A 14762-nucleotide genomic window follows, 5' to 3' on the forward strand; every position below is an offset into this window, starting at 1 on the left:
AAAAGAAGCTGAGTATGTGAATGTTTGACTTTGTAGTTTGTAACTGAAGTGAGTGTAATACCCACGTGTTCTGAGAATGAAGTGGAGAGTATAAATTGTTAGGATCCAGACCACTGCAGAACAAACAACAGACTGATGGATGCCATTTAGCCAACATGAACAAACCAGTGCATTACAAGTAAAACTGAGAAATGATGTGGATAACCATCAGCTACAAAAGCCACCAAGTTCATTTTGTTAAAGAGTCATGTTGGAAAAGCATGTTTAGCAGACTTTGGTTTTATGTGTGAGGTTTAGTTCATTATTATTTCATGTCACTATATAGTGTTCATCTGTTTGCTGTTGTACTAATTGGCTAACAAATTGGCTTCACATAGCCACTTTCTTTAATGTGGGTAAATCAGAGTTATTCTAACAGTCACTAGGCTTAATTATGTTAAGCATGCTTATCATATTCTGCTAAAGGTCCTAGCTTCTGATGTTCTGCCCTTATTGTCCAAATATAGTGTGTTTGAGACCAGTACTTTTTTTTTTATTACAGGCACTCCATGATGATATTATTCACAGAAAAAAGGATGTTGATGAGGCTATACTTAAAGGACTAGAACTTCTGAAACAAACAACAGGTAACAATGCTTTAACTAATTTAATGATTTTTATTTTCTGAGACAAGACTTGACAATGTTTTAAATAAATGAATAATTTGTATTTTATTTTATTTATTTATTTTTACACTTTGTTGACTAACCAGCAGCCTCTTTTCAGGGGAGACTGAAGTCGGTATTTATACTGACTAGGGAAATTTGGCCAGGACATGAAGAACATTCCCATACATTTTTCATTAAGTGGCATGGGATCATTTACATATGCAAGAGCTATCACCAACTCTGGCAGATGGGTCCTTGGCTTGTCAACTCACCTGAAATATTGTACTGCAGTGTCAATTTTTTTTTTTTTTTTTGAAAATGAATCCTGATACCTGGTGTGAGAATACAGCACGCGGTATTCTTGTCTTCTGGCACCAAATGCCTGTATTTCTTGAACAGTAAATGCTGGACAGTGTGTTGACACACTGACACTTCTCAGTATAGGAGCCTGTTATTTTCTGTTTTTTCCATAATGCTTCTTTGTCTGAGCTGGCAGGCTCATGGTCTGGTCTCCCTCCCTTCATTTCTGGTATTTCCTGCTTTCTTCTCACCTGGGTCTATACAGCCACGGCAGTCCCATGGGAATGTGCCTGTGGCTTTAGTTGCTAGTGGTAAATCAATCCATTTGAACTCTTCTGCTTCCACTTTTCCTGTTATGTTTTTTTGGTCATTATAAAAAATATATCATATTACAGTTATGGAGGCATGTAGGACATTGGATCCTGTCCTAAGATCCCTGGCTAATAGACTGTGCAACCCTTTCCCTGGAAGGGAAGTGGTAATCAAGATATCCTACCTTCCTTACCTGGGAAAGATTATGGTAAACGCTGTCTGCCAGATTTATTATGGTCTTAATGTCATGTTTTCTTCAACAGCAGGTTACCGCTGACTAGAGATGGCGAGTTTAACTTATTAATCTACAGCATCAGTTTGCAGTACATTGTTATGACAGCAGAATTATGTGATTAGCTTAATTGTTCTATCCTTTTGGTGAATTTTTGTTCTTTGCCCTGCCCATCAAGTCTGTTCCTCCCCCTTTGGACACATTTCATCTGTATCTGAACTTGTACTCTCTTCTTAACTTCTAAAGTCACCCAGCCCCTTTTCATCATAATGCCTTTCCACTTTGATTTATAATCTTCTGCTAGCTTCATGTATGTAACCCTTAACAGTGTAGCTCCAAAGCATCCCTTCAACTCAAGTAATGCCAAACCACCTTGGTCTGTGGGTAGAATAAATTTATCCCAATTAACTCTTGCTATGTTCCCCTCCCAAGTAAGTTCTTACTATCCATAATCAACAGCTTCTAGCTTCTCAGTTTTTGTGTTGCCTTTCATTTACTCGCTTCCTACATATCCTTAGCTGCCATAATAGAATGCATTTTAATCCATACGTATAAATACTTTGTTTTCTCATGTCCTCATAAATCTGGGGATTGCTGAGCCAGCTCATGTGTGCGTATATCGTTTATTGTGATAGCCTTTATTTTATCTTCATTTATTTTATACCTTTGAAGAAACTTGAAACTGTATCAGAATTTTCCATAGGACAGAAATGCCCTTCTTGGATTTAAAGTAATATCATCTGTGAGTAAAGCAAATTTTCTTAATTACTATGCAATTTGTATGCATCAATTTGCCACTCCCTTATTTTTTGTAAATGGCTCTAAATATAAAGCAAATATCAAAGGGGAAAGATGACACCTGTCTCATAGCTTGTTCAAATGGAAACTTCCCACTTTAATTCTTGCATGTGACCTAGAGCCAGATCATGGTTAAATGGGGCCCTAGGCATGGTAATGAACTGGGGGTCCCATACACAATTCCCCTACTGCTGCAGCCAGTGTCCTATTACTTGGCTATTTCTCTCTAGTTGCCATAAACAGACCTCTCAGTGTGTACTGTTTTCTGCTTTTCTTCTAGAATGATTAGATATTTGGATTTAATTTAAAACTGTTACTTCAGATTTTATAGCACAAACACTGGTATACATCTGGTAAACAAAACAATACAGTCTCACAATGAAAACAGACTTAGCATTAAAACTTCTCTCCCCTTGAAACTCACATTCATTGAAATGGCATTAAAATCCACATTCAAAGAATGCATCTAGTCAGTGGCTGATAAAGTTTACCTTTGGGCTGTTTTCAAATCATAGGCCCCTTGTACACATTTTTAGGACCTTGCATACATGCATGTGTTCTTTAATTCACCTTCTTGATTGTATTAAATTAAATTATTTTGTATAATATAGCACCACTTGTTAGAGTGTATTTTACATTTTTAGTTTTGAACATTTTCCAGTAAGCAATGAAACAAAATGTATGAACTAATAATGACAAAACTGCCCAATTCAGAACATTTCAACCATAAAAGACCACTCTGACTTCTGTCATTACAATCCACCAATATCAGTCAACATACACAATCTCTGCTGAAGTAAAAGTCATTTGAATAATTCCACATTAAATAGGGTTACCACCTGTCCCTCTTTGCAAGAGGCAGTCCCTCTTTGGGCAGATGTGTCTTGCAAAATAATCTAAAAAATGGCAAATGTCCTGAGATTTTAGACAAAAATATTTCATAAGTTTTGTTTAACAGTTGCATAATATGGTTATTTTGTATCTGAAACACCTAAATGTTATATGAAATAGCATAAGCAACTGAACTGCTGGAAGAATAAGCTTTTATTTTGGCAAAAAAAGTGAAACTGTTTCCTTTGCACAGGCCATGGGTATGTTTGTCCTGCAAAATATCATGTTTCTACAAAAAAAAAGTCCCACTTTGGGCATTTGTAAAGGTGGCATCCTAACATTAAAGAGATCTGTAACTAATGAAGAGGTTGGTGCTATTATATATTTCTTTATATTTATATTTCAGTGTTTCATCTAGAAATTCAGTGCCTGCTGCCTTTGAAGAGTAAATTGCCGAAGTTACATTAAAAAAAAAATAGTAAGGTGGTAATGGAATAAGGAGTAGATGGCAAACTGATAGGTTCATAGTTACCAGTCATCTCATCGAAAGGATGACTTACTCAGGACTGCAGCCCCCATCTCCCTTAAAGTACAGCACAATATCAGCAATCCATCTATATGCTGTAGTAGAACCCACAGCCTTCTGCACCAAAAGCAGGTATGCTACCAGTTGTAATACAAACAGTTTATTACATTTTATAGCACAATAGTGATACCATTTGCTAAACAAAACAGTTGCACATTGTAAACAGACTTAGTATGAACAGCAGTAAACTTTGCATACGTTGAATCTGACAGTTCCTTGAAAATGTCCTTGAAACTCAATTCCTTGAAAATGCACTTGGAACTCAAAATTTTTAGCAACTTGGTTGTTGGAGTAGAGGATTCAGGCTCTTGTTTCCTGTAACTAAGGTACAGGGTTTGAGTTTGAGCAAATTAACTAACCACCTGCCATCCCTAACTAGGGCAACACACATACACACACACACACATATTCTCTTCTTTACGTGTGTCTGTGCTGTAGAAGAATCAAGTTCCAGGGAGTGAGTGTGTTCACTATGGAAGCAGCAGAAGGATTTAAATTCCATGCACATGGAATGTGGAATTGAAGAAGTAAACAGGTCAGTTTCAGGGAATGAGGATAATCATTACAGAGGCAGCTGCAGCACAGCTATTTAAATTCCGCACATGTAGAACATGGAACAACAGTTGTGTGTGACCAGACGCAGAGGGCATTCTTAACAAAGAATGCCCTTAAACACATTTTTTTTATTAAAAAGTAAACTTGACAGGCCCCATGGCCAACAGGACCCCTCCCAGCCAGTGGGGGCCCCTTCCCATCCAGTGTGCCCTAGGTGACTGCCTAGGCCACCTAGTGCTGGATCCAGCTCTGCTCTGACCATTCATCTGCATCCTAATTAACCCTGTTACTTTAACAGGGAAAGAGAATTTTACCATTGGTCTATAGCTGACTCTATTAAATAACTTCTCTGCAACAAGACCTGCCAGCAGGAGCAGTGTTTTCTTGCAACGTGCTTCCCACTGGTTCATCACTGTCCGTTTAATGTATACCTCCCTTCCAAAAAGCCACATTGATCTATAGCTCTCAATTTTGACAATGGCTTTGCCATTCCCTTAGCTGGTATAGACATAAACAATTTATAATCAGGGTTTAAAATTGAAATGGGTCTATATGAAGCTGAGTCTGAAGTACTTTACCCTCTTTTGGTAATACAGCCGCCACAATTTTTTTCCAAGGTGCTGGTACTTTCCCCATTTAAAATATTGTTAAACAAAACTTAATAGATTGCTATCACTTTCTTCCCTCCCAACTTCCAAACTTCCACTGGAATACTGTCTGTTTCTGGAGACTTCCCTGCTGATTTGATTATACACCCCCATTTCTTTCCTACCAATTATCTCTTACTACCACAAAACTGCCACTGTTATCTTTTTCCTCTTCTGTCAGTATAGGAGCTCATCAAGCAACCAATAGTATTACTCCCCTTTTTCTTTGTCCTTGATATTCTGCTGAATTTCCATCCTGGAATCCTTTCTTTGTTAAATTTGTATGCTCATTTGTATACAAATGTGTCTCCTGCAACATTGTTATGTATACCCTACATTTATTAATATAATTCAATAATGGTTGCTTTTTGCCTGTACCTGTAAGGACATTTAGATCCATAATAATATGGACAGTGTAGCCATTATGATAGAAAGCTTTTTCCCCTCCTATTTTACATAGTAGTTTTTTGAATGTGCATTTCCAACTAGCGTTGTTGCCTCACAGTTAGACGTTGCCCGGTCGATTCTCAGAGCGTCTTCTGTGTGGCGACATGCTTGAATGGGCGTTCCTTTGTTGAAGATTGTGCGTTAGGCCTGGCAAGCCAGTACGTAAAAATCTACTGCCAATCATTAGCGGACCGGAGTTCTGCTGTGGCGACCCCTAACCGGGAAAAGCTGAAAGACTTTTATTTCCAACTTTTAGTTTAAATGTGCACATTGTTTGTCTGGCTCATGTCTTACACAGGTGCTTCATCTTGTCTCTGTTTAACATATGTCACATTTTTTCAAGACCTTTTCCTTCAATGAAAACACTCAAACAAAAAAGTAAATACATTTTCAGTACCTCATTCTCCTTTTAAGTTAAAACAAGCACACAAAACTGTGTACATTTTCAGCAAGTGATGTACCCCTTCAGGTGCCACAAATCGATGGCTACACCCACAGGCACTACCTAATCTATAATTAAGGTTTCTTTGTGCAAATACATGTGCTGCACCCTGCCTTCCCACTTACACGTAGTTATTTGTTCTTTTCTTATCTCTGTTCCCCTCCCATATGTGAAAAACTGTAACCATACTATCAATAAACATTAACTTTTAGCCTTAAGAAAAGGTGCATTGGCTACCTTTAAATAAATAAATTGTGCACTGTTATTTTAAATGCATTAAAGAATTAACTTCACAGAGTTTCAGTGTTATTTGTTTTTTTAATAAATAAAACATAAATACAAGTCATACACACACAAATATAAACATGTATAAAGATTTAAATAATTCTGAATAATATCAAATATATTACACTTCATTATTTTTCACTGAACTGCTTACAAATGTGTCTTTAAATGTTAATTACACTGTACATTGTACAATTCACTGAGCATATAGTGTTCAGAGCTCACAAGGTTAACTGCTTTAACCTGCAGACTTCTGGTCACCAAAATGGTGATGTAAAAGCAGCTAGTAACTTTGCATATGCATGAAAGGATCTTTGTAAATGCCACCCAGAACACACTGTTTAGCTCTTTCAGGATTAATTGCTTGCACCTGTAGACTTCTTGTGTCCCACTGAAAGCCTTTGTCAATGTAAAAAAGTAGATACTGACTTTGCAGAAACAAAAAAGAACTACCACTTTCATGCCTTTCATCATTTCATTTTATTTTTCAAGCCTCTTTGCCTGAAAATGTCTGTAGCTCAAACCAAGGACATTAAGCCACGTCACTAAAAGCAGTGGAAGTTATTATATTAATTCTGCATATTATGTGACCAGTACAATTTTACATCTCTCATCCCATGCATTCACCTGTATAGAACAAGGGAAGTTATTATCTTAAATATATGTGTAATGTAATCAATAAACATGTACATCCCCACCCCCAGCAGCTCAAGATCACAACCTTATATTAACTTTACCTTGCTTCTGTCCAGCCTTTCTTATCTTTTTACAGTATAAATCCTGGATGGGTTCCTTACAACTAAAAAAAAGCAGTTTCTTGCATAAATGCATTTAACATATGCAGCAGTAACTGATAAGACTTTTCTCACCTCACCTCTAACTTCTCACTACACAAAACTGCTTTACAGTATAACATGCAATTTACATCATGAACTTATGCAAATATTAATAAGAACAAAATGTGTTAGTCAAGTCTTTAGTCCCTTCAGTCTTCTAGTGACATAAAGTTGTCATATGCTTTACAATCCATCTGACACTTTAAAACTGGCAACAAAAGTTCAGTCTTTCTTAGCCAGTTCTTCTTGTAAAACCACATTGCACATGCCTATTCCTGTGTCTAATGGGAATGATGTGTTCTTGTTTCCCATTTAATCCTGTGTTTTTTTTCTGACACTGAAGTTTTCTCCTTTGGAACAATGGAAAAGGTTTCACTAGCAAAGTCGCTGTACGGCTTTGTTATGGTCAGAAGAATGAGTAGTGGAACGCCCTTCTGTTTGCTGACTCTTCCTTTGTTGGATAAACTTTTGATTTTCTGCTTAACCTGCCCTGCATCTAAAAATGTCTGATCCTTCAGGAAAAAATAATCTGAAGACAGCTGAATACAGCAGCTTGAATCTCACACCTGCCTCTTGACATTCCCTGACTGCTGGGATAAGCTTGTTTCTCTTATGCCATGCATGTAGTGAATCATTTCCAACAAATAGCCTGCTGTCCCTAATATTAATGCTTTTCCCTTCTGCCATGATTTTGTCAGGAGCAGATCTGTCTTCTGTTATGATTGTATTTTTATTAATATAGATCTCCGCTGCTTTCTCGAGGCCAGACATGCAATATATACATGATGTGCCCTCTCAATTAATAAATCCTGCAGTCAACTTAATTATGTTTGTTTCAGAAAATTAATGTAGTCAGTTTCTTCCAGTTTCTTATGTACAGTACAAAATCCTAGGTTTTGTGTATGTTCTCTGTCTTCTAACGGCACTATTCTTTGAAACAGCTCTTCTTGAAAAGCCTCATGCTCAGTATTTTCTTTATTTCAGCCTCGAAATTGCTAGTTAATGCTATTTTTCCAAACTTTTATTTGACTTTAGTGTAGTGTTTCACATATTTCAACACTCTTGAGTGCATTTGATTTAGTTTTTCTTTTAAATTACTGGAAGCTTTTCCTGTACCAAGTTGAAGCTTGAACTGCTTTTTGTGAGCTTCCAGTTTTGAGTGACTGGAGAAAGTAAAAGAAAAACAACAAACAAGGGAAAGAAACAAACTCTGCTTGGAAAGAATCTTACAGCTGTTTAGCAAAACGCTGTTTAAGTTTCAACTTGGTACAGGAAAATAACTTCCACGACCCCCCATTGTCCTTTTGACTGATACCCATTGTGCACCAATCACATGATCCCTGCCCCATACATCAGCTTTGCCTGACACTAGCCAGGACACAGCTGACATATAAACAGATTTTTCCTCACATTCTTTGTCCTAGAAAGAGAACACAGAGCAGTGGTCTCCAACTTTTTTTGCACCAAGACAATTTTCCATGGACCGGCCATCACACTCTCATAATAAAGTGCATAATCTTTATTTATTTAACATTTGTTTACCAGGGAGGCCCAACTGGATTACAAGTCAATTTTCGGCCAAGACCCAAGGAGAAAAGCTCCAAAGTACAATAAAAATACAACTGGCAATAAAAAAGTGTACATTCTGCTTAACAGTATATCATTGATCTACTATGGTCGAGAGGTATGTAAACCTAATGGCAACCATACTGACTTTTTAAGTTTATAAGAGCAATATTTAAAATCTGTCACAATTATTTGACCCTGTCCAGCATACCTCTCAACTGTACAGATTTTCGTAGAATGGCCATATTATTGCCTCATATTTTTGGTCTGTTTCTCATAAATTTGTTCTTTTCTGGCAAATCACTGGCAGATCATTGAGGTTTGAAGTCAGAATATAATGATAGACAGTTGAGCTTCAGATTTCATACCCTTCAGAAAATACATGTTAATGCAAAATGTGTATTTTTATCTACATTCTAAAAGCAGCACTTAAAAGTGTTTTTGGACCTTTGTCCCCCCTTTATTTTTGGCTTTGTCCAGATGTCTTGCTGTAAGAGGTTGAGAGGTATGTGTCCAGATGTATTGTGTGAAAGGTTGAGTGGTATGGTCAAGCGGTATGTAAATCTAATGGCAACCTTGTTGGCTTTCTATGTTTATAAAGTCCCTATTATTTGTGGCTCTGTCCAGATTTGTTGTGCGAGAGGTTGAGTGGTATGGTTGAGAGGTATGCAAACCTCATTGCTGCTGCTGCTGCCAGGGATCATTCTCACTCTTTACTCTCTCTTCCTCTCTCTCTCACAGACACACACACACACACACACACACACACACACACACACACACACACACACACACACACACAAACATCTCTGTTTTGCTTTCATGCATGCATTCAATCACACAAGATCATTCTCACTCTCACTCGATCTCTCACACACACACAGCCTCTTTTGCTTTTATGCACTCATGCATTCACACATGCAGACTGACACACACACACACACACACACACACACACACACACACACACACACACACTTTTTTCAGTTTCTTTGACTTTTATTTTATACTCGCTAAACAGCAAAAGTGCTGCTTAGCGAGTGTAAAATAATGGCTCAATCGAGCTCATTGCTCACTCTCTGTCATACAATCACTTTCTTCTTACACACACACGCATACATTCTGCTTTCATGCATGCATTCACTCACACATGCAGACAGACAGATAAGCACACTCATACACATACATACACACACACATTTACTTTTTTGTTTCACTCCATGCCTGGCAGCCCAGTACCAAATGATCCATGGCCCGGTGGTTGAGGATCACTGACATAGAGGATCTAGAGATCGCTATCACTGAGATTTGTAGATACAGATAGTGAAACATCTCCTCCATAGCTGTTCTCCAGGTGACCCATCTTTTGGAGAAATCTTCAGGCTCATGAAATCCTCCATAGACTGACCTGTAATACCAAAATGAATACTTAGGTAAGAAGGAGGAGTTAGATCATCCCTTCTATACAGCACCATGGCCCAGTATAGAAAATGGTAAAGGGGGTTGATGAAGATGATGATGATGAGGAGGATTTCCCAACTTGGCCTCATCACAGTCCAAGCCGTGTGGTCTTCTTTGGAGAGAGGATTCCATACAACTCCCTAGATATATGAGAATTGTTCTGGCCTCAAGGAATCAGGATGGGGAGCTGGAATTGAGGCTTCTTCTGATTCAGGCTAATAACCAAACTATCATGATTCACCCAAATAAACAAGGAACATATCATTTTTCTACCTTTACGGACAGGCAGTGCTGATCTGGCTGTGGGACATAGACAGGAGCATCAAACTCCCTGTGCTTTATCTCCATTTCACACCTGGAGGTAAGGATTAAAGATTCTTTACTGAAGAGATTCTTCTAGGAGTGCAGCACCCTGCTCTTTGCAACCTGACAAGGGGGAGTTGGTGATAGATGTGCTCCTTCTGTGTGAGGGGTAGAATACTGTATGCCTTTCCACCATTTCTTTTGATTCCTTACTTAATCAAAAGTGCAGAGGAAAAAAATACCAAAACTCATTTTCATTATGCCTTAGTGTCCAAGATGGCTATTGAAGGCTCCCTTAAAAGTACAGACAACTATCTGATTATAAGCCATGGAAGTTCCCTATCAGTGAGACAAAATCTTGCTCCACCTCAGGACATGTTTTTTTGCCGTAGCTCATTGGATCACACTAGATATCCTGGCTGGGGTATCACAATTGACCACAGCCATTAAAAAGCTTTTTACCTATCAAGTATATTCTGAATATTTAAAGAGGTTCCCATGTGGATGGAGAGGTATCTTTTGCCACACGATTCACTCAGCATGCAGAGTTATTCTGCATGTAAGTTGATTATGTCAGTGATTTTAATTCTATGTATAGTGGCACTTTAATGTTTCTTCATGTTTTTTTCTGTTGGGGGGAGCCAAATGATGAACTGAGCATGACCTCAGCATGTGTGCTGATGGCTGAATTATACCTTTCAGTTTCTGTTTTTTTTTTGTTTTTTGTTTTCTCTTCCTTTATGGATGCGTCAGTGTTGTAGTTAATAACTGTGATACTTTTTTTCAGCACAGCTACTGGATGCTAAACATTAAATCTGCTATCTTTCTCTGTTAAAAAGTTGGTTTCCAAAGAAATTAACATCATTACCTTGCATGCTTTTTTTTGTGTTATATTACGGTGCTTAATGGAACATTTTTTGCAGTGTATAGGAGGATGGATAACAATTTCAAAGTCTGCAGTTTCTGGTTAGTAGAGCAGAAATGATATCTGGACTTCTTTCCATGGTGAATGACGGATTGAGTGTGGACACTCTGATTGATTTGTTCAGTCACTTTGCATGTTTTTGAATATTGAGTACATTTTATTATATAATATATGGACAGTGCAGTGGTAGCATTGCCACCTCACAGCAAGAGGCTGTCTGGTTCGATTCTCAGCTGGGGTGCCTTCTGTGTGGAGTCTGCTTGTCCTCCCTGCATCCATGTGGGTTTTCTCTGGGTGCTCTGGTTTCCTCCCACATTACAAAGACTTGTGTTTGTGGTGTTTCTCCCTGGGCATGCACTGAAAATTGTCTTCATTTCAAGTTTGACTTTCCCGGTTAACAAATGTTAAATAAATAAATAAAATTCCTTATTTACTATTTTACAAGTGCACGTTGTGAATGGTAGTACACCTACCAGTTTTCACTTGTAGTAGTGATTGAAGTTAAACGTTTCTTGACAATGAACTGAGCTTCTTTTTACCTCATAATATAACTTTTCACTAAATATATTTGAGTAGTTTTTTAACAGTGTCAAGCTACAGTATTATTTTTATAGATGCTCTCTTTTTCATTAAGTATTACCTTTATGACTATTACATTTTGTTAACTATAATTATATACATAGTATATCCCAACATTAATTAGCTTAAAGGAAATAATTTTCTAAATATTAGTTTTCTGACACTTAGACATAAGAGTTTTGAGTTCCTAGCCTACATGTCCATCAAACATAGGTTCATAGGTAAGTAGTAGGCTAGCTACCTTTGTGGACCATTTTAAGCCTCACCAATTTCCCTCCTGAAAGTGAAATCAACCTTGCACCTTGTGACTGCGAGCTTAACACTTTAACCATTATACCAACCCCAGCCCTTCACCTATCATGTAGACCCATTTATTCTCCATTAGGCCGAGAGCTCACTGGCCAGTTCATTCCTCTTGTCTGTAAGAGATGACCACTGGGAGCATTGGGATCATCTATTGTGGGGGGGGGGGTTTAGAGACCCTATGACCCCATGTTACATGTTTGACTTCTGCTGTCTGCTTGTGATATAAAACTAATGCCCACATGTGGCTGGTTATGCACCACAAGGACAAGTACAACAGGTCACATTCTTCCCAGTGGACCAACCACTGCTTCTTCCCCCGAAGTAGGCAAGTTGGCACTAGCCAGATAATTCCTATTTCACCCACAAAAAAGTCCTTCAATTCATGGTCTTTTGGTCAAACCTGGGGGCGTGGCTAGTACGATTCTGACAGAAGAAAGTCCATCATTTCTGAATATAAGGAGAGCGTAAGAGCTACGTGTAAGATGTTTGGATTACTAAGGTTGACTGAAAACTCTTGATGGTTTTTATTACATTAAACAAACAAATAGTGGTTTTATTGCTGTTTAAGATGGTTTCCTTTGTAAGTTTAGTTTATATGGCAAAATCAGTATGCCAGCTTTTAATGAGCTTTTAATGTTTATTTATTTATTTTTTTATTTTTTTGTGAGATGTGAGTCAAGTGTTTAAGAGTGTTCATACTAAAGGCATGTACTCTAAATTGCTTTACATGCTTATCTGGTCTAATTTTTTTGTACCTTAAAAATGTTAACTTTGAATACTCCCGGCTGTGTAGCTTTAACAGCTTACTTAAACATGGTAAGGTTTTTAAAATCTTGTAGTTTTATTTTTACATTTGAACATTTTCGTGTATTCTTTGATACGTTTACAAGTGACTTGAGTACAAGTTTCATGTTTTACTTTTTTATATTATGTCTGTAGCAGCTCTGGGGAAGGGGGATAACCTTTTTGCTGCATCAGCATAGAGTGGAAAATCAATGGAATTATGGCTGCCATTTTATTTTAATAAGCACAGATGAAATTTATGGAAAGTAGGAATATTTATCTGGAATCCTCTCAAACTATCCTGACTGCTTTATTATATCATGAGCAGAGGAAATATAGAATTAACACAATTGTTAATCTTTCCTGAGTTTTTGGTTAAATGACTAGGTTTAGGTACTAAACTGGAAAACCAAATTAAGTGAGACAGAAATATTATTATCTGTTTACTTTGTTTTATTGATTTTCATCTACCCTAAAACATACTCAGTAATTCTCATTAAGCCTTGGGCTAGGAAAGGATCATGCTTTATTTTTGAGATATATTTTTTTAATTTGTTTTATTGTTATATTACATCAACTTCAAATGACGTGCATAAGAAACACTTGTTACTTTTTGATGAAATTCATACCAAGCCTTACATTCTGGATGGGTTTTACATTTTAGAGTCTCTTTCATTGTACTGTATAATATGGTATCTTGAATGTATTCTTGCTAACTTGAGCTGCTTTGATTTTTATGCTTGTGTTTTATTTTTGGCAACTTTTATTAAAAAAGAAATTACTGAAGAAAAATAAAGCTCTTCGTTTGTAACATATCCTTTACAAAATTAAAGAAAGATAATCCGAGCATAGTACATGTGAAGTAAAACAAGTATAAAATCAGAATGTGCTGTCAGTGTTCTCAACAGTTTTGAGTCAGTCAGTAAGACAATTGAACAAAAGACGTTTCTTCAGAGAATGTTATGGATGAACCACCCATCTTTCATTCAGAAATTATTTAGCTTGCACTCAACAAATTATAAACAGTAAAACAAGAAATATAAGGTTTGTTTTTTCAGCTATGGCCTGTCCCTTTCAAGTTAAACAAAGTGAGCTTACAAAATAACAGCTGACAGTAGATGAAGTGACTGTTAAAGATCCAGTGACAATTGTCAAATGATTTTGCCTTTCATTCTGACAGCAGAGTCCGACTCCTTGAGTTTTCTTCTGTCAAGTTTGCCCAGACTGATGGACTCCAAAGTTGTTTTAGGTTCATAGGTTCATACTAGGCTATCTGCCCTAGGGCATTTATAAGCCTAGCAAGAGTGTGTTTGGCTTTCGCCACCCATTTTAAATTAATTTTGCTATGCCCTTTTTCGAGGTTAGTATACTGTGCCTCTGTCTAACAGTGACACAGAAGTGGTACCCGGGGTAAACCTACGATCTCTCATCCACTCATCAAGATTCCTCTTGAAGAGAGTCAATGAGGGACTCTGCCTAACCTGGACTGGGATTTTATTCCAGAGTGAAGGGAGCCTCTGGGTTATGAATCTGTCCCTCCAGCATGTCCTATTTATTTCAGTGCTGAGGTTCAAGTCTCTTGAGCACGTAGCTCAATGGGATTTGGATTTTCTGAGGTGCAGCATGTCCATTAATTCCGGGTTGGACATGGCTTTATACGTCAGGCACAGATCGCCTCTAAGCAGGCGGTATGCCACTGAGTAGAGCTGGAGTTTCTTTAACCGGGCAGCATATGGCATCTGTTTGAGCCCTTTAATCCTCTTGGTGAGGTACTTTTGGGGTCTTTCCAGTTGCTGCAGGTGTCTGGTAAGGTACATCCCAAAAGGGGCATTGTACTCAATTATGGGCCTGATGAGGGATGAGTAAAGAGGCACGATGACCTCTCCTGATCTAGATGTGAATCCCTTCATGATTAGGTGGG

At 37.7% G+C, this 14762-nt stretch overlaps 1 protein-coding gene across 3 annotated transcripts in view; it reads left to right on the top strand.

Moving 5' to 3' along the window:
- The window catches only part of DST (dystonin), a 4096730-nt gene that overhangs the window by 3403292 nt on the left and 678676 nt on the right, over positions 1-14762 (top strand). For all 3 annotated transcript variants that reach the window (XM_044063350.1, XM_044063347.1, XM_044063348.1), the window contains one exon: positions 542-626. In XM_044063350.1, the coding sequence (XP_043919285.1) occupies positions 542-626 (85 nt within the window). The remainder of the gene's footprint in view (positions 1-541; positions 627-14762) is intronic.

Source organism: Protopterus annectens, chromosome 2.part1, assembly GCF_019279795.1.
Source record: "Protopterus annectens isolate FY-2018-M chromosome 2.part1, PAN1.0, whole genome shotgun sequence".
Classification (NCBI taxonomy): domain Eukaryota; kingdom Metazoa; phylum Chordata; order Ceratodontiformes; family Protopteridae; genus Protopterus; species Protopterus annectens.